This window comes from Bos javanicus, chromosome 29, assembly GCF_032452875.1.
Source record: "Bos javanicus breed banteng chromosome 29, ARS-OSU_banteng_1.0, whole genome shotgun sequence".
Classification (NCBI taxonomy): domain Eukaryota; kingdom Metazoa; phylum Chordata; class Mammalia; order Artiodactyla; family Bovidae; genus Bos; species Bos javanicus.
Genome location: NC_083896.1, coordinates 46,038,941 through 46,065,534, shown reverse-complemented (window position 1 = coordinate 46,065,534; position 26,594 = coordinate 46,038,941). Strand labels below are relative to the sequence as shown.

Genomic DNA, 26,594 nt, shown 5'->3' with positions numbered 1-26,594 from the left:
CGTCTCTGAGAACCTTGTTCACTAAGTATATTTGTAGCAATATTTCTAAGGCTCTTCCAAGTGTTCTTTTAGGCTGTATTTCTTTTGGTGTTTGTGTCTTGACCATGCTCCTCTACCTGTTGAAAGGATGACCTTTTGAGTCTGCAGTGGGTGCAAGGCCAGAGCTGTCCAGCCTTTCTCCTGGGCAGCATGGGTGAACCTCAAGTGTACAAATAGGAGGTACCCATCTTATCCTGCGGTTTGCTTAGAATTCAGCAGCTCACAGCTGGAGAGGAACTGCTTTCTTTGAACAACATACATGTTCTTCTTAAAGAAACATTTTTGCCTAGTTGGAAGAAAAATTCTTCCTTCCATGCAGCTCCTGTTGTGGAATCTTCTCAAGAACCACAAGTTGACTGTTTGCTTTCGCATCCAGAGAGGAGACAAGAGAGCCATGTTCACAGAATGAGTCCACAGACCTGAACTATACACTCTTAATAGACGATTCAGGGTTTTTTGGTTCTTGTGCCTCAGTGGCTGGGCCACTCCCCACAGTGCTGCCTCAGGGTGTGAGTGCAAGTCCCAGAGGACTCCCCCCAGCGGAATCATCTCATTCAGCTTGACTAAGGAGCACCCATCCTGGAGATGGACTGGGCCACCACTTGTCTCTCTCTCCCGCCACAGACATCTCTAGTGAGTCTGAATGCTCCGTTCTGCTGAGCCTACAGGCTGCTTCCTAATGCTTCCAGTACCCTGTTCAGGCAGACATGCCCGTGGTGGTCCCATGAAGTGGAGCCTGCTTGTGGTGCCTGACAAATTCCTGGAACTCAAGTCCTTAGACCCATGTTGTGAACATCTCGAGCTGTGTGTGGCCTCATGTTCCTTTGGTCCCACTGTGTGTGTGTTTGAGGCTCTTCCAGGGCAGAGCATGGATCCAGCCCAAACCTTTGGGGTGCTTTGGCATTTTTTCACTGCGCTTGTTTCTGGCTGTCATTCTTGAACCCCACGCAGAGCTGCCTGATGATTTTGAGGACATCCTGAAGTCACCACGATAGCCATACCGTGGGTCCTTTACCAGGAGCTGGCACTGGCCCCATAATGGCTCTGTGGTGTGCCTTAGAGGCCACGTGACTGTGGTCAACATCGAGCCACAAACCTCAGTTCAAATCCCATCTCTGCCGCTTACCAAATGGACACTCCTGACAGGCACGTGAGTCCACGTGCACCTGGTTTTCATTTGGGGTAATAGCTCTTCAAAGAATGCTTATTAGGATTCAGGTCATACTAATTTGGCCATCTTGCACTGTACCTAGTATATACTAACAGCTAAGGGTGTGTGTCTCCACCTCAAATCACTGTCCAGGTTAATGCGGTTGGGGTTTGCCCCCACAAGGGAAGGGTACCACCCAGTGTGTGAGTGCTGAAGCCAGGGGAGCGCCACCCTGCCCGCCTCCGCTATATCGGGATCTTCAGTCTCTTGATAGACTTTTCTTAGTTCAGCGCCTCGCCTTCAGCCTGCTGTTGCTGGCACTCCCTGTGCAAGAGAGGGTAGCAGCACCTCTGTGGGACGGTGAAGAGCCCTGGGCACTTAGTCCCGTTGCTCACAGTTGTCTCACCAGCTGTGCTATTTCTGTCCTTTGACTTGAGCACACCTTTGAGCTGGGCTTTTGATAAGATAATGCTTTTCAAGCAAAATGAGAATACACCGATAAATACATAAATAGGTAAGTGAACTCTACTGCAGTAAGATATAGCATCGCCTACAGTCTCTGTTGTGCTCTTTAGAACACAAACGTACTAAAGGGCTTTGTAAGTGGTTCACTGCAGTCAGCTAACAGCCTCCTGGAAGGAGGAGTGCAACGGGAAGAGCCCAGATTCAGAATCACCACACAAGTGAGGTTCATCCAGGGCTTATAAGGAAGTGCCGAGTGTGGAGAACCTCAGCTGCCATGAGGAGTCATAGGAGGGTAACCTGTCAAGAAAGTCATGAAAGGCTTCCTGAGAGAGGTGTTTGCTGAGCTGAGTCTTGAAATGGGATGAGAAGTTGGCCAAGTGGACCGTACTCAGAGCAGAGGGAACATCCCAGATGAGGACGTGAAGAGCAGTGTAGGATTTGAGTCAATAGTCATCAAAGCTGGAATAGAAGGGATGTGACCGGAATTGAAAATTTTGGACTTTATTCTTAGGTCTTAGGTTATGGGAAGGTTTCAAGCCCAGAAGTGACTGAAAGTCCTAGGAAAATCACCCTGGGCTATGTGGTGGGGAGTGGAATGCTGGGGAAGCAGTAGGGGCAGGGACAGGTGGGAGCCGGCGCCAGAGTCACGGCAGGAGACGGTGGCATTGGGAATGGAGGGGGAGGTGGGTCCGGCAGCAGTGCAGAAGTGGACTCTTGGAGATGTGGCGGCCGGCATCAGGGGTGATCTCCCCGTTGCTGCTCAGGCAGCTGACTGCCTGGTGCCGGCGGTGAACCAGATGGAGAACAGGAGGAGGAGCGTGAGGCTTGGTGGCGAGCCCCCTTTGGGCATGTTGGCTTTCGAGGGGCTTGGGAGACCACCTTAGAGGGAGACCAAGGTCCCGGGGCCATCTGGTGAGGTGAATCTCTAATTAAGGAGGGATTTGGGCTAGAGAACGCTGTATGGGGACTGCCAGCATGTCAGTGTGGACAGCCTGGACAGAGGGGCCGCTTATCCCTGGGAGACTGAGTTTTGAAGGGGCTTAGGACACAGAGGCCTGCGGAGTGCAGGCCACAGGGCAGATGGAGGAAGACTGCCAGGGACAGAGAGACAGCCAGGGGACGGCTATCGTGAACAGCCAAGGAGAGGGGCCGCTCAGGAAGAAGAGTGGCTAGCAGTGTCTCCTGCAGAGAAACAGCAAAGGTCCCAACTGAAAAGTCTTCATGGGTTTTCATGGCAAGGAGGCTGTGAGAGAGATGGCCAGAGCTCGCTCTTGAGGGCAATAAACTGGATCCAAACTTCAGGGGGATTGCTGTCAAGGATACAAGAAGTATGTAATCATTGCAGAGGGGTGATTGCAGGTCTGAAACAAGAACTGTGAAGCTTGGTCATAGAATGGTGCTGGAAGAGCCATGGAGAGGTCACCCAGCAACCACATTGAAAAGGACCAACACCAGAACACTGGTGCATTTCCATCAATAAACACACCTCCACTCACCTTGTAGGAAGCCTTGTAAGCATAAAGAAATCCTTTAGCAAAAGGATTCCCTGGATATCCTTATACTTTAAAAATAATTTCTGGCAAGTTCTGGGTAATTCCAATTCATGATATGATGGTTCTCAAGTTGAGTGGCGCCAAACTTTACTGCTACTACTATTCCAAGAATAAGTTGCCTCACTGGTGGCAGCCTGCAGGGAGAAGTGTGTTCTTAGTTCAGTCAGGGGATATTGTTCCTGGGATTCTGCTGGTTTGGAGATCCCAAAGCCACTTATGAACCAGTTCCTTAGTACAGAGACTTCTGTTCTTGGTGGCCTGATACTTTTGGAATTCTGTTAGACATTCTTGCTCCTCTCTCAATAAAAATGACCTAATGGTAACCTAACTTGCTCAGCCATGCAGAAGGAACAGCAGTTGCCCTGGGTGACCCCCAGCATGGAATGAATGATAGTTTTGTTGGGAAGTGTACTGGGCTTAGCCATAGTAAACTAGTTTTCATTCTCTGTTTTCTCCTAAGAGGTGGTGAGTATTAGTTTGGTCACCTCAACATCCCTAGTGAATGATTTAAAGAGGTATTTTGATGGGAAGAGGTCTTCAGGTGGGGGATGGGAAGCAGACGAAGTCATGGAGAAAAGGGCTCCTGTAAAACACTATAACAGATCCAATGTGTAAGTAGAAAAACAGAAGGCAGGGTAAGAGGTTCACCATGGAGGGAACTTAGCCTTGAGTCACATGTAAGCCTTTTGAGAAGCCCTTCAGCTGTCATATTAGTTCCCAGGTTTTGTCCCCACAGGGATTGTTATAGCCTTTTGGGATCCTTGTCCAGAAGAAGGAATTTGGGTTCCCCCCCCCCATCCCCAGAATGTGACTCCAGCTGTGCACTCTTCCTTCTCTCAGTCTAGTCGGCAGCGGGCAGTCACTGGAGGGATGGGGTGAACTAAACCCTGCAGCCTCAGAGTCTGCAGGTGCTCACAGCCCTGAAGAGAACAGTTTCAACAGTGCGATATTTGGGGTAAATAGCTACTGGGAGTGACAGTATGTGGTTCTTGTTCAGTTGCTAAGTTGTGTCCAACTCTTTGAGACCCCATGGGCTACAGCACACCAGGCTCCTCTGTCCTCCATGATTTGCTCATCTTCATGTCCATTGAGTCGATGATACTATCTAACCATCATCCTCTGTCATCCCCTTCTCCTTTTGCTTTCAATCTTTCCCAGCATCAGGGTCTTTTCCAGAGTCAGCTCTCTGCATCAGGTGGCCAAAGTATTAGAGCTTCAGCTTCAGCACCAGTCCTTCCAGTGAATGTTCCAGGTTGATTTCCTTGCTGTCCAAGGGACTCTCAAGAGTCTTCTCCAACACCACAATTCGAAAGCATCAATCCTTCAGCATTCACTCTTTATAGTCCCAACTCTCACATCGGTACATGACTACTGGAAAAACCATAGCTTGTCAGCAAAGTGATGTCTCTGCTTTTTAATATGCTGTCTAGGTTTGTCATAGCTTTCCTTCCAAGGAGCAAGAGTCTTTTAATTTCATGGCTGCAGCTGCTGTCCACAGTGCTTTCGGAGCCCAAGAAAAGAAAATCTGGCACCGTGTCCACTTTTTTCCTTTCTGTTTGCCGTGAAGTGATGGGACCGAATGCCATGTTCTTAGTTTTTTGAATGTTGAGTCTTAAGCCAGTGTTTACACGCTCCTGTTCACCCTCACAAGAGGCGCTATAGTTCCTCTTTCTGCTATTAGAGGGGTGTCATCTGTGTATCTGCGGTTGTTGGTATTTCTCCTGGCAGTCTTTTGATTCCAGCCTGGGATTCATCCAGCCTGGCATTCTGTATATGGTTCTTAGGATCTCTTTCTCAGTTGAAGACATCGTGATGGAATTTGTCTCCTGGAGCCCTTTAGTTAGTGTTGCTGTTCTGGATTACTGGTCCAGTACTATGCTTTGAGTTAATGAATAATGGATTCTGGAAACATTTTAAATGATGAGTTTAAGAAGAATTTATGAACGAAAAAAATACTAGTTTTGCTTAGCTTTACTTCAAGTATTTTCTGCAGTAAAATATTAAACCAGGAAAAGAAATCCTCAGTTTGGACTAGTGTCCTGACAAGCTTAGAGTGAAATCTAGGTCCTTGCTGTGCTAAGAACTCTTTAACCCTGAGTTTACTTACCTGGAACGTGAATCGATGTTTCTTAAGTTAGAGGCAGAAATTAGAGGGATAATGTAAAGAAAAACTACAGGAATCTCTTGTGTGCAGACAGAAGCTTACTTGGGGCCTGTGTACCACCTGTGTGTGGAATTGAAACACTTCACAACTAAGTGTCTGGGTGTTGGCATTGTTTTGTTGAACGTTACTGGGTTACCCAGACTGGTTTTCACCCTTATTTTTTCTTTTAACTTTACAGCTTCTAACCGAAAATCTTCAGTTGGTGTAAAAAAGAACAGCAAGAGCAGAACATTAACAAGGCAGTCTATGTCAAGAATTCCAGCTCCTCCCAACTCTACCTCATCTAAGCTAACTCCTATAAATAATTCCAGGGTACCAAAGAAACTGAAAAAACCTGCAAAGCCTTTACTATCAAAGATAAAATTAAGAAATCATTGCAAACGGCTGGAGCCGAAGAGTGCTTCTAGAAAACTCGAAATGGGAAACTTGGTACTGAAAGAGCCTAAAGTCGTTCTGTACAAAAATCTGCCCATTAAAAAAGAGAAGGAGCCAGAGGGACCAGTGGAGGCCACGGTGGCCAGTGGGTGCTTAACCAGACACGCTGCGAGAGAGCACAGACAGAACTCGGAGCGAGGCGCCCCTTCGCACGCGGAGGGCGCCCCCTGCGCCTACACAACCAGGCGGTCCATGAGGACGAGGATGACCTTGAAGGAGACCTCCGACATCAAGCTTGAACCAAATACGCTGGAGGGCTACAGAAGTGACTTGACAGAACCTTGCCCAGATGGCGGCGAGCAGCCCGCTCCCGGGGCGCCGGACGAAGAGCTGGCCCACGAAGCTGCACAGAAGGGGGAAGCCAGGTGTCCTAAGAGCGACAGCAGCACGTCCAAAAAGAAGTCACAGCCGGGGAAGCTGGTGCGGCAGCTGGCAAAGGCAGAGGAAGCCAGTCCCGTACACGAGTCCCCGGGCAGGGCCGGCGCGGGGCCAGAGGCGGCTGGGGCCCACCCCGACTCGGGCGAGCACAGCGGCGTGGAGGGCGTGCCCGGGGGCTACGCGGACTGGGCCCCTTCGCCCGTCAGTGCTTCCATGGTGACGTCAGAGAGCTTCAAAACAAAAGACGGCTTCCGAACTGCGAAAAGTAAAAAAAAGAGGCGGATCACGAGGTATGACGCACAGTTAATCCTGGAAAATAACTCCGGGATTCCCAAGTTGACTCTTCGCAGACGTCATGACAGCAGCAGCAAGGCAAATGACCAAGAGAGTGATGGGATGAATTCTTCAAAAATCAGCATCAAGTTGAGTAAAGACCATGAAAATGATAATAACCTCTATGTAGCAAAGCTTAACAATGGATTTAACTCAGGATCAGGCAGTAGTTCAACAAAATTAAAAATCCAGCTAAAGCGGGACGAGGAAAGTAGGGGGCCGTACGCAGAGGGGCTTCACGAAAACGGCGTGTGCTGTAGTGACCCCCTGTCCCTCCTGGAGTCGCGTATGGAAGTGGATGACTACAGTCAGTACGAGGAGGAGAGCACAGACGACTCCTCCTCCTCGGAGGGAGAGGACGAGGACGAGGAGTATGACGATGACTTTGAAGACGATTTTATCCCTCTGCCTCCGGCCAAGCGGTTGAGGCTCATAGTTGGGAAAGACTCTATAGATATTGACATTTCTTCCAGGAGGAGAGAAGATCAGTCTTTGAGGCTTAACGCGTAATAAGCTCTTGGTCTTAACTTGACCCGGGATAACTACTTTAAAGAAATAAAAAATTCCAGTCAATTATTCCTCAACTGAAAACGTTTTAGTGGCAGCACTTCTATCGTCTCTTCACTTATCAGCATAATACTGTAGAAAGTGTACAGCGTACTGACTCTTCTTAAAAAAGTCTGATTTGTGCAAATTTTTATTGTACTTTTTAAATAGCCTTCTTATGTGCAATTCTAAGTTAGAGGTAAAGCCCTGTTGTAAAATAAAGGCTCAAGCAAAATTGTACAGTGGTAGCAACTTTCCACACAGGACATTGAAACCAATAATGTGGCTACACAGTTTCTTTTTTTTTAACTTTAAAAGCATCAACTGGCTCTTTAATATATGACTAAACAATAATTTAAAACAAATCATAGCGGCAGCATATTAAGGTTTTCTAGTATATGCTAATATCACCAGCAATGATCTTTGGCTTTTTGATTTATTTGCTAGGTGTTTCCCCCTTGGAGTTTTGTCAGTTTCACACTGTTTGCTGGCCCAGGTGTACTGTTTGTGACCTTGGTTAAATAGCAGACCATTGGGTGGGAGTCAAATTGGTTTCTTTAAAAAAAAAAGTACAGTTACATGCGTGACAGCTAATTTTCAGTGCATTACATGTACAAGGATAGCAGTGCGCAGGGTGAGTTTCGATGCAGCGTATTTATTGCTTGTCATGTAAATTAAGACCTTGTATTTAACACTTTTCAATCCTTTTAGATAAAATTGTTCTTTGCAAGAATGATTGGTGCTTATTTTTTCAAAAAATTTGCTGTGAACAATGTGACTACAACAAGCAACATTTATCTAATGAACTACAGCTCTCTTAATTTGGGTCTTCGAGTTTTCTGTTGCACTTGTAAAATGCTACAAGGAATATTAAAAAAAAAACTATTCACTTTAACTTATAATAGTTTATGAAATAAAAACATGAGTCACAGCTTTTGTTCTGTGGTAACCTATAAAAATGTTCGTCTTTGAAATTCAGTGTAAAGAACTGAAAACAGTGTATATGTTGTAAATATTTGTGTTGTGAGAAATTTTTGTCATAAGAAATTAAAAGAACTTACCAGGAAGGTTTTTAAGTTTAGAAATATTCATGCCAATAAAATAGGAAATTATAAATATATAGTTTTAAGCACTGCATCAGTGGGAGTTCTTGGCTTATGTTAGTTTATGTTTGAAAATATCAAAGATTTTTTTTTTTTACTATATTATCAGTTAAACAAAAAAGAGGAGTCAGATTTAATTTGTTTTTGAAGCACTTTGAAAAGAGAAATTAATTTTTAAGTAACTTAATGAGCAAATTTTTGATTACTACTTTATGTTCAATACCAACCTTCCATTTCTCTGAATTATTTTACAAATCATTGGACAAAGAATTTGAGAATATAAATCTGTAGCAGGTGTTTGATACCAGTGGGTCTCTATTTCTGGGAAATGTGTACATGTGCTTTCGGATATACAGTGTTCCTGAGTAAAATCAATTTAGGGAATTCGTGTAGTGTCTAGAAGAGTAGCCCATATCTTGAGATACTGAAAGGCCTCTGCAGGTAATGAGCAGTCCAATGGGAAAACCTCAATGCTTACTGTTAGGACTTCATGATTCCTGCCAGCTTCTGGGTTCTTGGGGACATAATTTAAGTTAAGTTCCTTAAAACTATTGCTGGTAGATTCCAAATAGAAACTGGTAATATTCGTAAAGGTTCTCTGAATTTAAAATGTTCCCCTCCTTCCGTCCTTGAAGGAATTACTTCCGTGGTCTCCTCTCGTCTCGTCCCTGTTTGTACGGTGCAGTTACACCCCTCAGGTATTAACGTGGGGTCAGGTGGCCCACCTCCTCGCCCACTCACACCCCCTTGGCTCACTCCATCTAGAATCTTCACCTCTCGAAGTCGGGCGGCCCTGCAGGTCTGTCCCCGAGCACTCAGAGCACTTTACAGACTCACCCAGCACTCCCGAGTCTCTGGGTGGCCGTGGGGGGTGGCAGGGGGGCTCACGCGCCAAGGTCACGCTTAGACCCTGCGTCCGGGAAGCACCGGAGCACAGTGGGTCACCTTGATTGGTGGGAACCCCACCTAGTTTGCAGTCTGGAAGAGGTTCAGAGACCACATCTTGAACCATTCTTTTGGAATACCAACGATAGCCACTTCAGGAATTTTCAGTCTTAAAGGAAAAAGTAACAATACTACATTTCCCACTTTTCTCCATTTTTTAAGCTTAACTTTAGTAACTTATTTATGACATTTAACTTTACTGAGGCCCCGTCTTTGGGGGCCGACCTTCCCGTGGGTCCGGAGCAGTGATGCCCGGCGGTCACTGCCTCGGGAGGTGGTGTGCACAAGCGCTCGGCAGCCATGGCCGACGCCTTCCAGGGAAACCTGACTTCCGTTTTTACAGTGAGGGGCCTCAGAGTTGGCCTGCCTGTGCTGTAGGACTCTGTGTGGAACGGCCAGGTCCACACAATGCCGACCACTTGGAAGAGGTTGCAATCAATAAAACTTCTAGCCTGAGCTTATGCAATGATTGGTAAAGATTGTGGCATTGTAAGAATTAGGAAACGATCGTAGAAATATATGTAAAGTATTCAATTTTCAATCATTTTTCAAATTACTGTTTTAAATTGTTTTGCTGAGTTGTAATACTTTTGAGATAAAATGTATTCCTTGTACTGAAAGAATGAAAAAAAAAAAAGGACTTTTTCAGCATTTGAGGTAAGTTCTTTAACGTTTCATTAAAAAAACATTTTTTACAAATATTTTGTACATGCACTTGCAGTATTGAGGTTAATCATTTTAATAAATTCGGAAATTAAAACAGTTTGGCCGGTGTTCACTGTATCTGAGAAGATCAAAGTGGTGACTTTGTCCACAAGGTTTTCATTTGCAGTAGAATTTGTAAAAATCACACTTTCTGAAACTTTTCAATGTCTCTGCATGTTGAGTTTTCCGAGCCCTGGTCTCCTGCTCTGGGGCCATTTGGTTCAGATCAGGGTGAGCATACGTTCCTCCCAGTAGGGAGACCACTTGTAAATTGCATACCTTCCCATTCCTGAACCTAAGAAAGTTAACTAATGGTTCCTGACTTCTTCCCACATTGAACTGGACAGAACTGGTGCATCCAGGACTGGTGTGGGTCCCTCTTTCTCTCCCAGTTACTGTAGCAAAACCTAGTTGAGAAAAGACTGACTTAGGAATCAGGAAACCTGAGTTTGCCCAACTCTGCAACATGTGGGTGACCCTGAGCAAGCTGTTCACCCCCAGACCGCCTCTTCGCAGCACCTGTAGGTCAGTGTGGACACCTGGTCCTGTTGCCAGTTAAGCTGCAGGGTGAGCCGCGTCCACTCTCAGGGCAGTCAGCGTGAGAGGCGCAACCAGGCTGGAAAGACTTCCTGAATAATTGAAATACCCACATGAACTTGGGTTCCCAGTGCAAAAAAAAGCTAAGAGGTGGCCTGGTAAATCCACAGCCACTCTCAGAAGCTCGAGTCTGCTGTCTGCCCTGAAGCAAGTTGCTCCTTCTCCATAACCAGTGGGCCTGCCGCCCAGAGTCCTCACGTGAGTTGTTTCTCCAGTGCCGACTGTGAATGTGCACCCATGGTGTTTGGAGCGAGGTGCAAGCCTGCCTCTGACCCCAGCTAAACCCCAGAACTGGGAAGTGTGTCCCCTCTTGCAAGGGAGGACGAAAAGGTCTCCAGCCTCCTCCCCCGATGTCAGAGCTTGGGCATCGCTTGTGTTTGCTAGTGACGGGCCCAGAGGGAGAGTGGGTTTTGACTCTTCCAGAAGGGGCAGGCTACATGGGCAGAATTGGGAAGGGGGCGCAGTCTCCTGCTCGAGCTCCCTCCACCTGCCTTCTTGCATGTTGCCCCTTGCACTCTCCCAGGGTGTTAAGCTTTTGTTCTTGGAAGCAGTTGGAAAGCTGTTATCCTGGAAGACAGTAAAAAGCCTACAGCCTCATCAAAATAACTTTGGTAAAGTTTTTATTTTACCAGACCCTGTTTTCTCCTTGTCATATTTGTGAGTTTTCCTGCTCAGTTGCAGTGGACAGTAAAGTTTTTATTTTACCAGACCCTGTTTTCTCCTTGTCATATTTGTGAGTTTTCCTGCTCAGTTGCAGTGGACAGTGGCTTCTGTCTTTTGGGGGTCACCTACCCTGTCCTGCTAAGGGGAAGCAGAGTACTGCTGGGTCTGCTCAGGCGTGCAGGAGGGCTGCCCTGGTCTGAGCCCCTGAGCAGGCTCCGACCAGAATGGCAGGTGCAGTCTCTCTGTGGTTCTCATGACCTGCAGGAGCCCTGTCTGGGGAGGCCCTTGCAGGAGGAGCCAGGCAGGTTGAGGAGAGAGCAGGCGAAGAGGACGTTTGAAGGTAGAAATGATGAAGATAGGAAGGCGGTGCAAACAAGCAGGTCTGACCATGGAGACAAAACTTCCACAGGGTGGGGCTGGCGGTGGGGCGTGATTTCCTCAGAGCCAGTGAGGAGGGGTCGTCTTAGGATTACAGGTCTGTCTTGGCAACAAGAGGAAAAGAGATGGTACATGTAACGGGGAGCCAGTTCCAGCACTAGGTTTCTATTCGGTCTAAAGTCGGAGGTGAGGTCTGATTCATTGGAAGGACTGATGCTGAAGCTGAAACTCCAATACTTTGGCCACCTGAGGCGAAGAGCTGACTCATTTGAAAAGACCCTGATGCTGGGAAAGATTCAAGGCAGGAGGAGAATGGGACAAGAGAGAATGAGATGGTCGGATGGCATCAGTGACTCTATGGACATGAGTTTGAGCAAGCTCCAGCACTTGGTGATGGACAGAGAAGCCTGGTGTGCTGTAGTCCATGGGGTCACAAAGAGTTGGAGACAACTGAGCTACTGAACTGAACTGAGGAGGTGAGGTCGGACCTCCTGGTAACTCAGCTGGTAAAGAATTTGCCTGCAATGCAGAAGACCTGGGTTGGGAAGATCACCCTGGAGGAGGACATAGCTACCCACTCCAGTATTCCTGCTTGGAGAATCCCCATGGACAGAGGATCCTGGCAGGCTACAGTTCACGGGGACTCCAAGAGTCAGATCCGACTGAGTATTAAGCACAGCACAGCACAGGAGGTGAGGTCATCTGATTGGGAGGAGATGAGGGGCCCAAAGCTTCAGGAGCATGGAGAAGATTTGAAATCAAGAAAGGGGAAGGGAGCTGACTGCAGAAACCCACTGTGAAGCATCACAGAAGTCTAGGTACCAGTCAGGGTTGTAGGAACGCATGGGAGCGAAGACTGGTGGCGGCACTTCTCAGCACAGGGAGGAGGCTCTCAGCCAGGTGGGGGACCTCAGAAGGCAGCAGGGCTGGAGGCTTTAGGGGGGCGGGAAAGGGCTTGAATGAAGATGGCTGGCATGCACTCGGGTTAGGGAAGAAGAGTCTGCAGCAAGAGTGGGCCCCTGGCCAGGGAAAGTAGAGTTGCCCAAGGCCTGGAGGTACTCCTGCAGTCAATAGCTCAGCAGTAGCTGGACAAGCACCTGAGGTTGGAAGGCAGGCTCTCAAGGCTAGAAGAGTTGCATTTTCAATGGGGTTTGGGGAAGACTGTCATGGTCCTGAGTCGCCAGGACATTGAACAGAACCAAGGGAGCCAGGATGGCAGCAGATGGCCTCGTCTGTGAGCCCTGGGAAGCAAGCAAGCACTCCCAAAGCCAGAGAGAGCTGAGCCTGGGGGGGGACAAACTCGGGTAGGGGGCACTGTGTTCAGGTAGGGGCGTCTCATGGACTCTCCCTGCCCACCTCCAGAGCTGGGATAGTACATGCTCAGTAACTACAGTTCAGAGAAAGGCTGAATCAGTCTGCCCAAGGCCACGTGGCTGGTGGCAAGTGGCCGCTGTGGCCCCAGAACACCACTCCAGGTGGAGTCCAGCCAGGACCGCGCTGGCCGGTGAGGCTCACAGAGCCAAGGGTCACTCCAGCCTGAGTCTGGAGGCCCCACCTTCCCCGGGTTAATTCTGCAAGCGTCCGTCTCCTAAGAATTCCCCTGTCTGCTGACAAATAGCGATCACTGCTTTTTACCCTCATTTCCATGCGGTTCCATGGGGCCGGGAGCACTTTGTCCAAAGGTTATCGTGCAGATATGTGGGGTGACCGCCCACTTTGCCCAGAGTGGGTGAGGCCCCCACCCGTGTTTGCTGGGCCCCAAGGGGTGCAGGTTTGTCTGTATGTGAAAAAGTGAATCAAACACGCCTCTAGACAGCGGAAGAAAAAGTCCAGGGTTTCCTACAGCCTGGTGAGCCTGTGATTGCAGTGGTGACAGTGACCTCACACAAATGTCCAGGTGGGGAGGAGGGACCAGAGCCGACCAGGTGGTTTCTGTGTTATTCCCTGAAACACACCTGCGTTACCCTCCGGGCAGCTGGCCTCTGATGGGACAGACTTCGGACGCTGTGACGACAGGCCCGGGCGGCTGGGCTCCATTCTAGGACAGAAAGCTGATTTCTGCATCTGAAGCCCCCTGGGGAGGCGGGTTCGCCTGGGCTCGGCCCCCAGCCTGGGGAGATCGGGCTCTGTGGTTCCTCCTGGCCCTCCCTGGGGCTGTGGGCTGGACGTGGCCGCTGGCAGAGGTCCCCGGGCTCGAGCCCAAGGCTGTTACCTTCCCTCCCCTCTTCTGGCAGGTGGAGGAGGCCCTTCGCAGTCGCTCTCCTAGAAAATCAAACAGAAGATGATTTCCTGCTCTCGCCAGTTAAACCACATTTTTCCTCTTGGGGTACAAGGGTGAGGGACGGATGACTTGCTAGCCTCCAGGTGGACTAAAGCTGGCCCTAGAAATGACCCGGTCTGGGGTCACAGCTGGGTTCGCAGCTGACCTCCCACTCCCTGCCCACTGCCCAGGCTGCCCACATGACTCCGAGGCAGCACGTTTCCTGGCTACGTGAGCCCTCTGCTCTCTCTGTCCTCCCTGTACCAGGGGGTAACACTGCCACTTGGCTTGAGGGTTAAGTGAGAACACCGCTTGGGCCTTCATGTGGCGCCTGGCCAGCAGTGCCAGCTCAACAGCCTGCATGGCACTCCCTGTCCTCAATGTCCTCTGACCTCTGCCCTCGCCAGCTGTGGTGGTTATTTACTCTCTCAGCCGTGTCCGATTCTTTGTGACCCCATGGACCATAGGCCGCCAGGCTCCTCTATCCACGGGATTTCCCAGGCAGGAATACTGGAGTGGGTTGCCAATTCCTTCTCCAGGGGAATCTTCTCGACCAAGAGATGGAACCCGCAGCTCTTGCCACATCTCCTGCATTGCAGACAGATGCTTTACCGCTGAGCCACGGGAGAAGCCATCTCGCCAGCTGACCCCTGCTCAAAGGGCCTAAATCACAACCCCCTCCATCCCAACCTCAGAACACCAGCGGCCGGAGCTGGTCTCCACTGGTCTCCGCTGTTACCGTGGCACCAGGTGATTTCAGTCCTTTCTCCCTCCACTCATCAAAGGATGCTGTTCCATCCCCCTTCCTCTCCTGCTTCCGCAGGGATCTCAGGTCCACCTGCTCCCTTGACGCCCTTCCCTTCTTGAGCACCAAAGACATGAAAACCGACCCCCCACCAACTCCAAAGGCACAGGAGTGATGGGGCCCCAGCCCTCCCCTCACAAACAGCAACTCAGCATGAGAAGTGCCTGACTGCTGTGTGAGCTGTCTGATGGAGTACAGAGGAGGGGACCCCCACTTCTACTGGGGAATCAAGGCAGGCTTCAAGGAGAACTCAAGATTAAGAAGGACTCTGAGGGGCGAATAGGAGTTCGTAAACTCAAAGAGCAGAGAGGCAGCCAACGCGTGCAAAGTCCTGGAGATGGGAGGGGACAGGGTGTCCTCCGGGAAGGAAGATGAGCAGTTCAGTGTGGCCAAATGTAGAAGCTTTCAAGGAAATACTAGAGGTGGGCCCAGCCCTCAGCCCCGAGGAGCCTGCGTGGGGGTGGGAGGGAGACAGGCCACCTGTGGGGTGAGTGGGCAGTGTTCTGGTCAGGCATCCTTGGGCCGAATTCTGTCTCTATTGCCTCCTAATTTCCCAGCCTTTGTCTCCTGTTCTGTAAAATGGAGACGGGAGTTGTGTCCAACTCATGGATCAGAAAGACACATGGTGATCGGTAAGTAACAGATGCTTTGGTTCCTTGGAGTCCAATTCTCCCTGTTTTATAATTGAGGGGATACAATAGAAGCTGCATTTTGATCAAGGTCATGCAGGAGCAGAGCCAGGACCCTGTGGTTCCAAATGTCTGTTTTGAAAAACTTCAAACAGAAAGTCGCGAGACTAGTAGAGTGGATACCTGTACGTCCGCCAAACAAGATACAGTTACTCTGAATAAGGGAGCTGGTCAGACCCAGGTCCAGTCCAGACCTCCTCAGTCTTCCTCCAGACCCCAGCCCCACCTGTGGCCCCGCATCCCAGGAGGCCATCAATATAGAGAGGAACACTGCCCCCTGGGAGGGACCATGCCTTGCCGGGGGTCACACAGCAAGCAGGAGGCAGAGGCGGGACCTGGACTTGCAGTGGTACAGGCAGCTCAGCCCCTGACGCTGGCCGCGGTAGGCAGTGCCCAGGCAGGTCTGCCCTGCGGCCTCAGTCAGCGGCCAGCCCAGCCATCGAGTCGGCTCCTGTTGACATGTGATAACAGGTGTTTGTTTAGCCGGGGCCACTTGCCAAGGGGGTTAATGTTCAACTCCCTCCAACCCTGGAGCTGCAGGAGGGGGCGCTGGGTAGTGAGACCCCAGGCCAGTGCTGGGCCCACAGCCTTCTGCCCTTTCCCCAGGCAGGAGTGGGCCTTGGCCTTGGGGAGGTGAGGCCTCCCAGGGTCTCCTGGATCTCTGGGAGAGACACACAAAAGCAGCAGGTGGGACCCTCTTGCCCTCCTGGAGGAGGAGGAGCCTGGGTTGCTGAGTGGATCAGCTTCACAAAAGCCCACAGGAGTCTGGATGGGGCTGATGTTGGGGGCCCTGGGGGCTCCTAGCAGGCCCTGGTGGCCTGAAGTATGGGGACGGGGTGGGGCTCCATCAGTCCCACCTGGGGCTCCCTTGGTGGTCTTTGCTTGCTTTTCCCTTGGCCTGGACCCCTCTCTGCTCTCCACCCCATCCCGATTTCCTCTCTGCTCAGCCCGAGCCCTGGTACCCTAAGGGGTCCCTGTGGCTGGACACGTATCAACCCCAAGAAGGCCTGGGCAAGGGGTCACAGGTGATGGGAGGGGCTTCCACCACCCCCCACCTACTCCCACTTCCTGTCCTCATAGGAGGGCTGGCAGGGGTCAGGTTACCCCTACACACACACACAAAAAGCCAAAGCCTCAGGCTGCCTCCAGCCATGAGACCCCTGGGCCAGCCTCTCCCCCAGGCGAAGCTGGACACACAGGGGCCGCTGGCGAGGAGGGGCCGAAGCAGACGTGACCCCAGGACACTTGACTCCACACAGGAGCTCCTGGGGGGAAGGAGGTGGGGAGCAGAGCCTGGGCACCCCCCCAGGTCTGGGGTGGGGGGCTGCTGGCCAAGGGGGACATGGGCGGGGGCTGCAGCCTCTCCGCTTCCACATGCTGCAGCCGGCACCGCCAGATGGGGCCAGTGGGAGAGCAGGGCACAAGCCATCCTCCAGCCGCACCCACCCCCAGCTCTGGGGACAGAAACGCCTGCTTCCCAGGGCTTCCCACGCGGCCCTGCGAGCCCTGAGCGCACAAACCCAGCCTCACCCAGCTTCAGGGAACCTTCCAGATTGGCCTAGGGGCAGCCAGGAAGCTCAGGGAGGGAAACGGGCCTCCTGTGGGCCAGGGTCTGCCCGGGGCAGGGGCGGGGCAGGCAGGAGGGCCTGACTCTCTCTCTTCGGGCCAAGCGCCCTCCCCACGGGGCAGAAAGTGCATCCTGACCACGGAGCCAAGCTGGAGGCTCGAGAGGACGGGCCACCTCGGCTGCCCAACCCAGAGATAAGGAATACGAGGGGCCGAGGTGGCGGGTTGCCCAGAGGCCCTTGGGGTAGTCCCGCCCCACCTGCCAGCTGCCTGGCCCCCGGACAGTGGGCGGACTGAGGACAGGGGGGCGGCGGGGCTGGCATCTGGCCCTCAGCCCGAGAAGAGGAAGGCCGGGCTGCCCTGCGCTGAGCGGGAGTGTGGGCAGCTCCAGGTCAGGCCCTGGGTCAAACTGCAGCCTGGGAGGCAGTGAGCTATGGGCCACGTGGCTTCCAAAGGCCTTGGCGTCAGCTGGGTTGAGAAGGGCCTCATCTTGGACTCTGGCCAAGGGAAGCGGCGGAGGACCAGCCCTGGCCACCCCTGGACCACCAGCCAGGCCCTCACTCCGTGATGCGATGCCTCCTCCCACCGACATTCCTACATTCGTGGGGTGTTTGCTGAGCCACCCTGGGCACCTGGGAATCACTGGTCCCCACCCTTTCCCAGAGAAGTCCTCGTCCACAGACAGACAGACAGAGAGACAGACAGACACACACACACGGACACTCTGTGGTTAGGGCTCTGATGAGGGCAGCCCAGGGGCCAAGATACACACGGGACAGTGGAGAATGCAGCAGGGAAGGCTTCTCAGAGGAAGTGTCCTTTAGGGGAGGCGCTGGGAAGGTTCTCAGCTGTCCCAGGAGGAAAGACCCCTCCCACTGTCTCACAGCACCCCCACAGCAGCCCCCTCCCGGGGCGAAGAGCGGAGGCCTCAGGCACGGCCCCCGACCTCTGCTTTTATGACATATGGATGATATGTTCAAAAATATTAAGAGGGGAGGCCCTGAGGGAGGGGGTCATAGAGCCAGGCTCTGGGGTCAGAGAGACCTGGCTCTGAGCCTGGGCTCAGTCACGTGCCAGCTGCAACCTTCATCTTTCTGAGCCTCAGTTTCCTTATCTGTAAAACGGATGCTTGCGGAGCTTGGGGGAGGGTTAAATAAGAGGACTGGCTTCATGCACTTGGCATGAAGGTGAAAGTGTTAGTCGCTCAGTCGTGTCTGACTCTATGCGACCCCATGACTGTAGCCGGCCAGGCTCCTCTAGAATACTGGAGTGGGTTGCCATTCCCTTCTCCAGGGGATCTTCCCGACTAAGGGATTGAACTTGCATCTCCTGCATTGCAGGCAGTTTCTTTACCGTCAGAGCCACGAGGGACTCGCACTTAGCCTGGTGCCTGGCATTTGCTCAGCTCTTGATAAGCCCCAGATCTTGGCTGCTAGAAGAGGTCCCCCTCCCCCGAGATGGAGGGCCCTGCAATGAAGGCTGGCCGGGGCACTCAGTGCTTGTGTGCAGGGAGAGGACCAAACGCTCCCCTCCCCCGAGAGGACGTGCCTTTGCTCACGGCTTCCTGGACCTGAGCTGACAGTCAGCTGCTCCGGCACGTCTCGGCCGCCTCCTCCAAAGTCCACCAGCCCCTGCTGCCCAGGGGGTAAAGAAGCCACTGTCAGCAGGGCTGGGACAGGACCGGCAGGGGCCCTGGTTCCCTTGTCAGGGTCACTTGCTACCTGCCCCTTTGTGAGGCCATTCCCCTTCTTTGGAACATTCTGAGTTCATGTGACTCGGGGTGGACCACACATCCCCGTCTGACTCCGGGGCTGGCCAATCAGAGCACCTGTCCCCGGGAACTATGACCAAGTTAGGGCAAGGAGACACAACTGTAGGACTTTGGCCGGGACCCTGAGGCAAGGGGCACTCTCTCTCCACTGGGGTTGCTTCATCAGCAGGAGGGGAGCGGGAGCTGCCGCCCACGTTCTTGTCACCATGGTGGGGGGTGGGGGGGAGGTTGGATTCAGCCGGCTTTGCAACCCCAGGGACCTGGGCCCAGGTCCTCCAGCCCTTCAACACCTCACTACCGTGCTGGGCAAGCCAGGCTTGGTGATGGGGTTGGAGGTCAGGTCACTGAACTGCTGAGTGACCCAGGGCCAAGCACTGGGCCCCAAACCCACAGACCCACAAGACAAACAGAGCCGGGGTTTGAACCCTGGCTTTTCCATTCTGAAGCCAGTGTCCCCAACTACTTCCTTCAGTGACCGCTCCAAGCTTCTGCCAATGGCCAACTCCCTCCCCTGCCTTGTGAAGCTCACAGGCCTGGGCCAGGGCTGCCCGGCTCCACTCGGTGGCCCCAGGGTAGAACAGAGGACAGCTGGCAGCTGCTGCACCTCCCATGGGACGCTGCCCCCAGCAGGCCTGGGCACGCACAGCGGCAGGAAGGGCTTTTGCCACTCCTGGGTTTGAATCCACACCCTGCCATCTCCTGGTTGTGTGGTTTGGGATACATGATGTCACTTCTCTGAGCCTCACTTGTTTCATCTGCCAAATGGCAATCATCATCATCATCATCACAGTTAATTGTCTGCTGTCACTTAAATGTTGGCGCTGGGCTTGCATTTTCCATTTGTTATCTTATCTTGGTTTCTCCCACACCCCTGTACAGTGGACCTCCCCACTGGTATGTTCTGAATGAGGAAGATGCCTTTAGTGATTGGGTCAAATTACACATATGCACAAAATACCACCGACCCACAGAACTGACAGAGCTGGTTTTTGAACCCTGATTTTTTTGTTCTAAAGCAAGTGTGTCGCCAACTACTTCCTTCTTTTTAATTGAAGTAGATTGTGTTCGTTTCACCCAACTATTTCCTTTAACACCTTCCTTACCAAGTTCTGTTTTAGGTAAGTTTCAACCAAGAAAGTAAGATTTCAAGCAGAGAGGGACTGAACTCAAGCCCTCAGGGGCTGCGAAACCATTGGAAGAGCTGGGGGAGTAAAGGGCGGGCTCTACCCCCACCCTAGCCTTTGGAAATTGGCAGGTGTGGGAATTGCACCACAAGGGAGGGTGAGCCCCAGGAAGAGCCCACAAGTCACTTGCTATTCTGTCGCTCAGTCGTGTCTGCCTCTTTTTGATCCCAGCATGCCAGGCTTCCCTGTCCTTCAGAGTTTGCTCAAACTCATGTTCATTAAGTCAGTGATGCCATCCAACCATCTCATCCTCTGTTTTCCCCTTCTCATCCTGCTTTCAGTCTTTCCCAGCATCAGGGTCTTTTCAAATGAGTCAGCTCTTCGCGTCAGGTGGTCAAAGTACTGGAACTTCAGCTTCTGCATCAGTCTTTCCAATGAATATTCAGCGTTGATGTCCTTTAGGACTGACTGGTTTGATCTCCTTACTATCCAAGGGACTCTCAAGAGTCTTCTCCAACACCACAGTTCGAAAGCATATGTTCTTTGGTGCTCAGCCTTCTTTAGGTCCAACTCTCACATCCATACATGACTACTGGAAAAATCATAGCTTTGACAAGATGGATCTTCGTTGGCAAAGTAATGTCTCTGCTTTTTAATACTCTAAGTTTGTCATAGCTTTTCTTCCAAGGAAAATGCATTTTTTTAATGTCATGGCTGCAGTCAGCATCTGCAGTGATTTTGGAACCCAAGAAAATAAAGTCTGTCACTATTTCCACTTTTTCCCCATCTATTTGGGACTGGATGCCATGATCTTGGCTTTTTAATGTTGAGTTTTAAGCCAGTTTTTTCACTCTTCTCTTTTATCCTCATCAAGAAGCTCTTTAGTTCCTCTTCTCTTTCTGCCATTAAAGTGGTATCGTCTGCATATCTGTGGCTGTTGATATTTCTCCTGGCAATCTTGTTTCCATCTTGTGATGCACCCAGCCTGACATTTCACATGATGTTTTCTACATATAAGTTAAATAAGCAGGACGATAATATACAGCCTTGACATACTCCTTTCCCAATTTTGAACCAGTTCATTGTTCCATCTGGCTCTAACTGATGCTTGTCGACCTGCATACAGGTTTCTCAGAAAGCAGGTAAGGTGGGCTGGGATTCCCATCTCTTTAATAATTCTCAGTTTATTGTGATTCACGCAGTCAAAGCCTTTAGCGTAAACAATGAAGCAGAAGTAGATGTTTTTCTGGAACTCTCAGAAGTCCCTGAGCAAGCGTCAGATCCGTCTCCTGGAGAAAGCAAAGGAGGAGGAGTTGCAGGGCAGACCATCAGTCTGGGGCAAAGTCCGCGCCTGCCTCTCCATAAGACAGAGATGTGGTTACCCAGGACCTCCGGCAGCAGAAAGAATGGCACCCAAGCTGATGCCACTGTCCAGGAGCAATTCAGACCCTGGGTGGTCTCTGAGTCCAGCAGGGGCTTTCAGAATGTGGGGACCAAAACTGAGTCCTGTAAATGTTGCTTGAGACCCCTGGGGGAAGAAGAGAGTGAGTGACTGGAGGAAGTAGAACAAAGTGCCCCCCAAGCCTCCTGACCCTGAGAGGTATGAGGGAAGGGCTCTGGGGGCTCCACCCCAAGGTGGAGAAGGTGACCACAAGCAGTGTCCAAGATGAAATGTGGGAAGAAGATAACAGAGAAAGGGGCTTCCCAGGTGGCACTAGTGGTAAAGAACCCTCTTGCCAATGCAGGAGCACAGGAGACCTGGGTTCGATCCCTGGGTTGGTAAGATCCCTTGGAGGAGGACATACTCCAGTATTCTTGCCTGGAGAATCCCATCAACAGAAGAGCCTGGCAGGCTACAGTCCATGGGGTCGCAAAGAGTTGGACACGACTGAGCAACTTAGCACGCAGGAAATAGAGGAAGAGCCTGGGCACTGTGTTATGCTTGCACGTGTATTTCTACAAAAAGCTTTAACAGATATGAAATGATCAATGAGTTCATAAAAAAATGCTCAACATCACTGATCATCAGGGAGATGTAGATCAAAACTACCGGGAGAGGGACTTCCCTGGCGGTCCAGGCGTTAGGACTCGGCATTTCCTCTGACAAGGGCCCAGGTCCAATCCCGGGATGGGGAACTAAGATCCCACAAGACACGTGAGAGTGAACGTGTTAGTTGCTCAGTCATGTCCAACTCTTGACGACCCCAAGGACTGTAGGCCACCAGGCTCCTTTGTCTATGGGATTTCCCAGGCAAGAATACTGGAGTGGGCAGCCATTCTCTTCTCCAGGGGATCTTCCCAACTCAGGGGTCGAACCCAGGTCTCCCACATTGCAGGCAGATTCTTTATCATCTGAGCCGCCACCAGGGAAGCCCCACACAATACATGTGGCATGGTCAAAAAGAAAAAAAAAAAAAAAAAATACCAGGAGATACCACTTTACACCCAATAGGATGCCCTTCTTTTTCTACTTTGGCTGCACCAGGTCTTACTTTAGTTGCTGCATGTAGAATCTTGAATTGCGGCGTATGAATTCTCAGTTGCAGCGTGTGGGATCTAGTTCCCTGACGAGGGATCCAACCTGGATCCCCTGCCTTGAGAGTGCGAAGTCTTAGCCACTGAACCACCAGCTAAGTCCCTAGGACTCCTATTTTAAAAATGGAAGCGAGAGAGAAAAGTGTTGGTGAATTGTGGGAAAAGCACAACCCCGGTGCATTGTGGGAATGTCACATGGTACAGTTGTGGAAAATAGGGTGCCGTTCCTCGAAACACTAAGCACAGAGCTCCCATTTGATCCAGAAGTTCCACTTCGCGGCATATCCTCCAAAGAACTGAAAGCAAGCACAGGGACAAGTATTTGGGCACCAGTGTTCCTGGAAGCGTTATTCACAGTAGCTGAAATGTGAATTCATAACCTGACAAAAGCTGTGCCTTGTTTCTTAGAGTGGTTTGCAGTCCAGCTGCAACGAATATTTGAAATCCTGGTTCTTGGACACCACTCACAATCTACTGAAGCAAATCAATTTGTTTTTCTCTTTTTCCATGTTTTAAAAAATTTTGTCAAGTGATTCTGATGTACCTTATAAGTTGAGAACCACTGATCTGGTGATCCAGGTCAGAGGCTTCCACACTAGGCTGCATATTATTACCTGAAAACTTAAAAAAAAAATGTTTCTGGAAGATTTTTACTCATTAGTTCTTAGGTAGGGCCTATGCACATTTTAAGAAGCCCCCAGATATGTCTGATCCAAGAAACCACTGGTCAAGACTTTCCAGTGATTTATAAGGAATGAAGTAATTTGAAAGCTACCCATATAACTCTTGGGATTAATCTTATGAATCAATTCTTAAACTACTGCTTTTGATTTAAAGTCAGATTTGAGACTGAAATAAAAAGGCAGGAAACAGGTATAGAATTTTGGTAAATTGAACTTTTGTGACCTATTTTAAAACAAATCATATTTATTGAATGAATGGCAAGGCACATGTATTTTTATAAATGTATTTACCTTTTGAAGATTTCTTAAAATGTCTACAGTATGTATTAGCATCCACTATTTTGGGGACTTCCCAGGTGGCACAACAGTAAAAAATCTCCCTGCCAATGCAGGAGACTTTGTAAGAGACCTGGGTTCGATCCCTGGGTTGGAAAGAACCCTTGGAGAAGGGAATGGCCATCCACTCCAGTATTCTTGCCTGGAGAATTCCATGGACAGAGGTGGGCCCCAGTCCAAGGGGTCGCAATGAGTTGGGCAGGACTGAGTGACTGAACACACACAAAAGGTGGTAACAACCAGTGTCCGTCAACGGACAGATGGATTTTTAAACCGTGATCTAACCATATAGTAGAATATTTTTTTGGTCTAAAAAGGATTAAAATTCTGATATATGCCATAACATGGATGAACCTCAGAGACATTGTGCTAAATAAAACAGGTCACGGATTTCCCTGGGGGTCCTGTGGCTAAGACTCTGCGCTCCCAGCTCAGGGGCCTGGGTTCAATCCCTGGTTGGGGAACTAGATCCCATGTGCCACAACTAAAGATCCTATATGCTGCAACGAAGACCCCGCGAAGCCAAATAAACAATTTTTAAAAAAATTAAAATAGGTCAGACGCATATTGCATAGTTCCACTTATATGAAGTCCCCAGAATACACACATTCACAGAGACAGAGAATAGAATGGTGGTCACCAGGGCCAAATGGAAGGAGGAATAGGAAGCTGTTTAAGGTGTACAGAGTTCTCAGTTCTGCAAAATGAAAAGAGTTCCAGAGACTCGGTGGACAACAATGTGAATTTACTTAGTGCTACTGAGCAGTACACTTAAGGATGTTTAAGACGGTAAGGCTGGTTGTCTCAGATGAGAAGGTCCAGGTTCCTAGGACAGGCAGAAGAACAGCGTGAGGACCCCACTGGGCCCATGGTCATGAATTTGAAAGAAAACCAGTTGAACCAGTCTCAGGATGTTAATGCAGAACGTTCAGCTTTCCAGGGGCAGCTGAGAAGGGCAGGTGAGGAGGAGCCAGTTGGGTTTGCCTCGGGTGGGAGTTTGCCAGGTGGATGTAACGGAGGAAGAGAATGATGTATTAGGAGAGGCCAGCTGCTGTAACAAAGAGCCCCCAGATCACCCTGGGAAGTACCACAAAACTTTGCTTCAAGCTCATGTTAAAAGCCTTCTTTGTTCCTAGTCAGGGGTCTCTCCTCCAGTTCCCCCCTTCTTGTGATGCTGTTGCCTTCTCTCTGCAGCTCCCTAGATCACCAGGAAAGGGGGAGAAGGTGTGAAGGCATATCAAACATTTAACCTCCTTGGCCCTGGAGGGGCACGTTTGGCCTCTGTGTGTGTCACAGTCCATTCATGTGGTGGGCAGGCAGCCTTTCTTCCACGTGGAGATCCAGGAGAACAGGCACTTTGGGGTTTCTGTGTTGCTGTTGTCTTCAGCTGCGCTGGGTCTCAGTTGCGGCTCATGGGATCTTCATCGTGGCAAGCAGGATCTAGTTCCCAGACCAGAGGTTGAACCCAGGGCCCCCTGCCTTGGGAGCAGAGTCTTAATCACTGGGCCACCAGGGAAGTCCTGAAGCAGGCGCTTTGGCAGGAGTGCCCCTGCCCTGGCTTCTCCCCCTGGATCCAGGGAAGCAGGAGGGCAGAGAGGCTCCCCCAGGACACAAGGAGTCTCGTGGTCCTAGCCCACCACAAGGGGAGGGGTTCCAGGAAGTGTCATCTTCCCATGTTCCCAGGAAGGAGAAGGGATCCCAGGTAGTGGGAGTTCTCATGGAGTCTCTGCCAGGAGGGTGGGTTTAAGAGAGCGTGATAATTGCAGCTTGATCCAAGGGTTGAAAAAGATCAGAAATGGTAGCCAGAGTGCTTCCTTGGGGGTCCAGTGGCTAAGACTCTGCACTCCCAATGCAGGAGGCCTGGGTTCCATCTCTGGTCAGAGAACTAGATCCCACATGTCACAATGAAGTTTGAAGATCCTGCGTGGGGCAACCAAGACCCAGCATAGCCAAATAAATAAATACTTTAAAAAATAGGAAGAAAGAAAAGAATAGAAGTGGTAGCCAGGGAAGGTCCCAGTGGAGCACACTAAGATCAAACAATAGGAGCTGGTGGATCCAAAGTAGGATGCTGTAAAGGGCTATTTCTGGTGGTGAAACAGCACAGTTCAGTTCAGTCACTCAGTCGTCCATCACCAGCTCCCAGAACTTGTTCAAACTCATGTCCATTGAGTTGGTGATGCCATCCAACCATCTCATCCTCTCTCGTCCCCTTTTCCTCCTGCCTTCAATCTTTCCCAACATCAGGGTCTTTTCCAATTGGAGCTTCAGCTTCAGCATCAGTCCTTCCAATGAACACCCAGGACTGATTTCCTTTAAGACTGACTAGTTTGATCTCCTTGCAGTCCAAGGGACTCTCAAGAGTCTTCTCCAACACCACAGTTGAAAATCATCAATTTTTGGGTACTCTGCTTTCTTTATGGTCCAACTGTCACATCCATACATGACTACTGGAAAAACCATAGCTTTGACTATATGGACCTTTGTTGACAAAGTAATGTTTCTGCCTTTTAATATGAGACATATTAAATAATGTCTCATATTAAATAATGAAATAGCACAGGGCCCCCTGCATATGACTCAATGCAGGTGAACGTGTGGACAAGAGGCCAGGAGTACAGAGTTCTTTCTCCTTTCACCCTCCAGCTGTGGGCCAGGCTCTGTTTGAAGCTCTTGGTAACTATTCACTTATTTAATCCTCTAACAACTGTATGAGTTAGGGGCTCAAATTGTTCCCACCACCGCCGGTATCCCAACACATGCTTTCACCGAGGAGCAGCCCATGGAGGAGGACGGGGACTAAGGGGTCGGTAGAGGCAGCGGCCAGCACAGGTGAGAAGGGAGGGGGGGTGGTCTCACGGGCAGGAGGACCAAGGCTTCCGGCCTTTGGGGGAGGGGTCGCTGCGGGGCCTTAGCCCCAGTCTGGAGGCCTGGCTTCCTGGGAGAATCTACTGGCAGATTCCACTTGCCTTCTGGGAGTGAAACCTTTGCCCCAAGGCTCCAGGAGCTGCCCTCGGCCACCCCCGCACCCTCCCCCGGCCAGTCTGGCGCCTCAGCCTCGGGCACTGCCTAGCTGTTATCTGGTAAATTATAAGCTCTAATTGCAAAAGCGACTTCATCAAGCCAGTCGGAAAAAAACGGAAAAGCCTTTAGCTGCTCCTGATGAACACGGGAGCGGCTCCTACTGGGTCCCAAGCGCGGGGAGGGGGCTTGTAAAGCAGGGGAGGCCTGTGCCCCCAGCCACCCGCCCTCTCACCGACAGGGGCGGGCCGGGCGCAGGAATCCTCCGCCGCCCTCCTCCCCACAGCCCCTGACCTTGGAATTTGCCCTGGCAGCTGCTGGGGGGTGCTGGGTACGGTGGCTGGTCTCTA

At 50.7% G+C, this 26,594-nt stretch overlaps 1 protein-coding gene across 7 annotated transcripts in view; it reads left to right on the top strand.

The window, feature by feature from the left end:
• KMT5B (lysine methyltransferase 5B) overlaps positions 1-9,874 on the top strand; it is a 53,914-nt gene extending 44,040 nt beyond the window's left edge. For all 7 annotated transcript variants that reach the window (XM_061407227.1, XM_061407224.1, XM_061407222.1 and 4 more), the window contains one exon: positions 5,550-9,874. In XM_061407227.1, coding sequence (XP_061263211.1) covers positions 5,550-7,027 — 1,478 coding nt within the window. In that variant the 3' untranslated portion in view covers positions 7,028-9,874. The remainder of the gene's footprint in view (positions 1-5,549) is intronic.
• Positions 9,875-26,594: the final 16,720 nt, after the last annotated feature.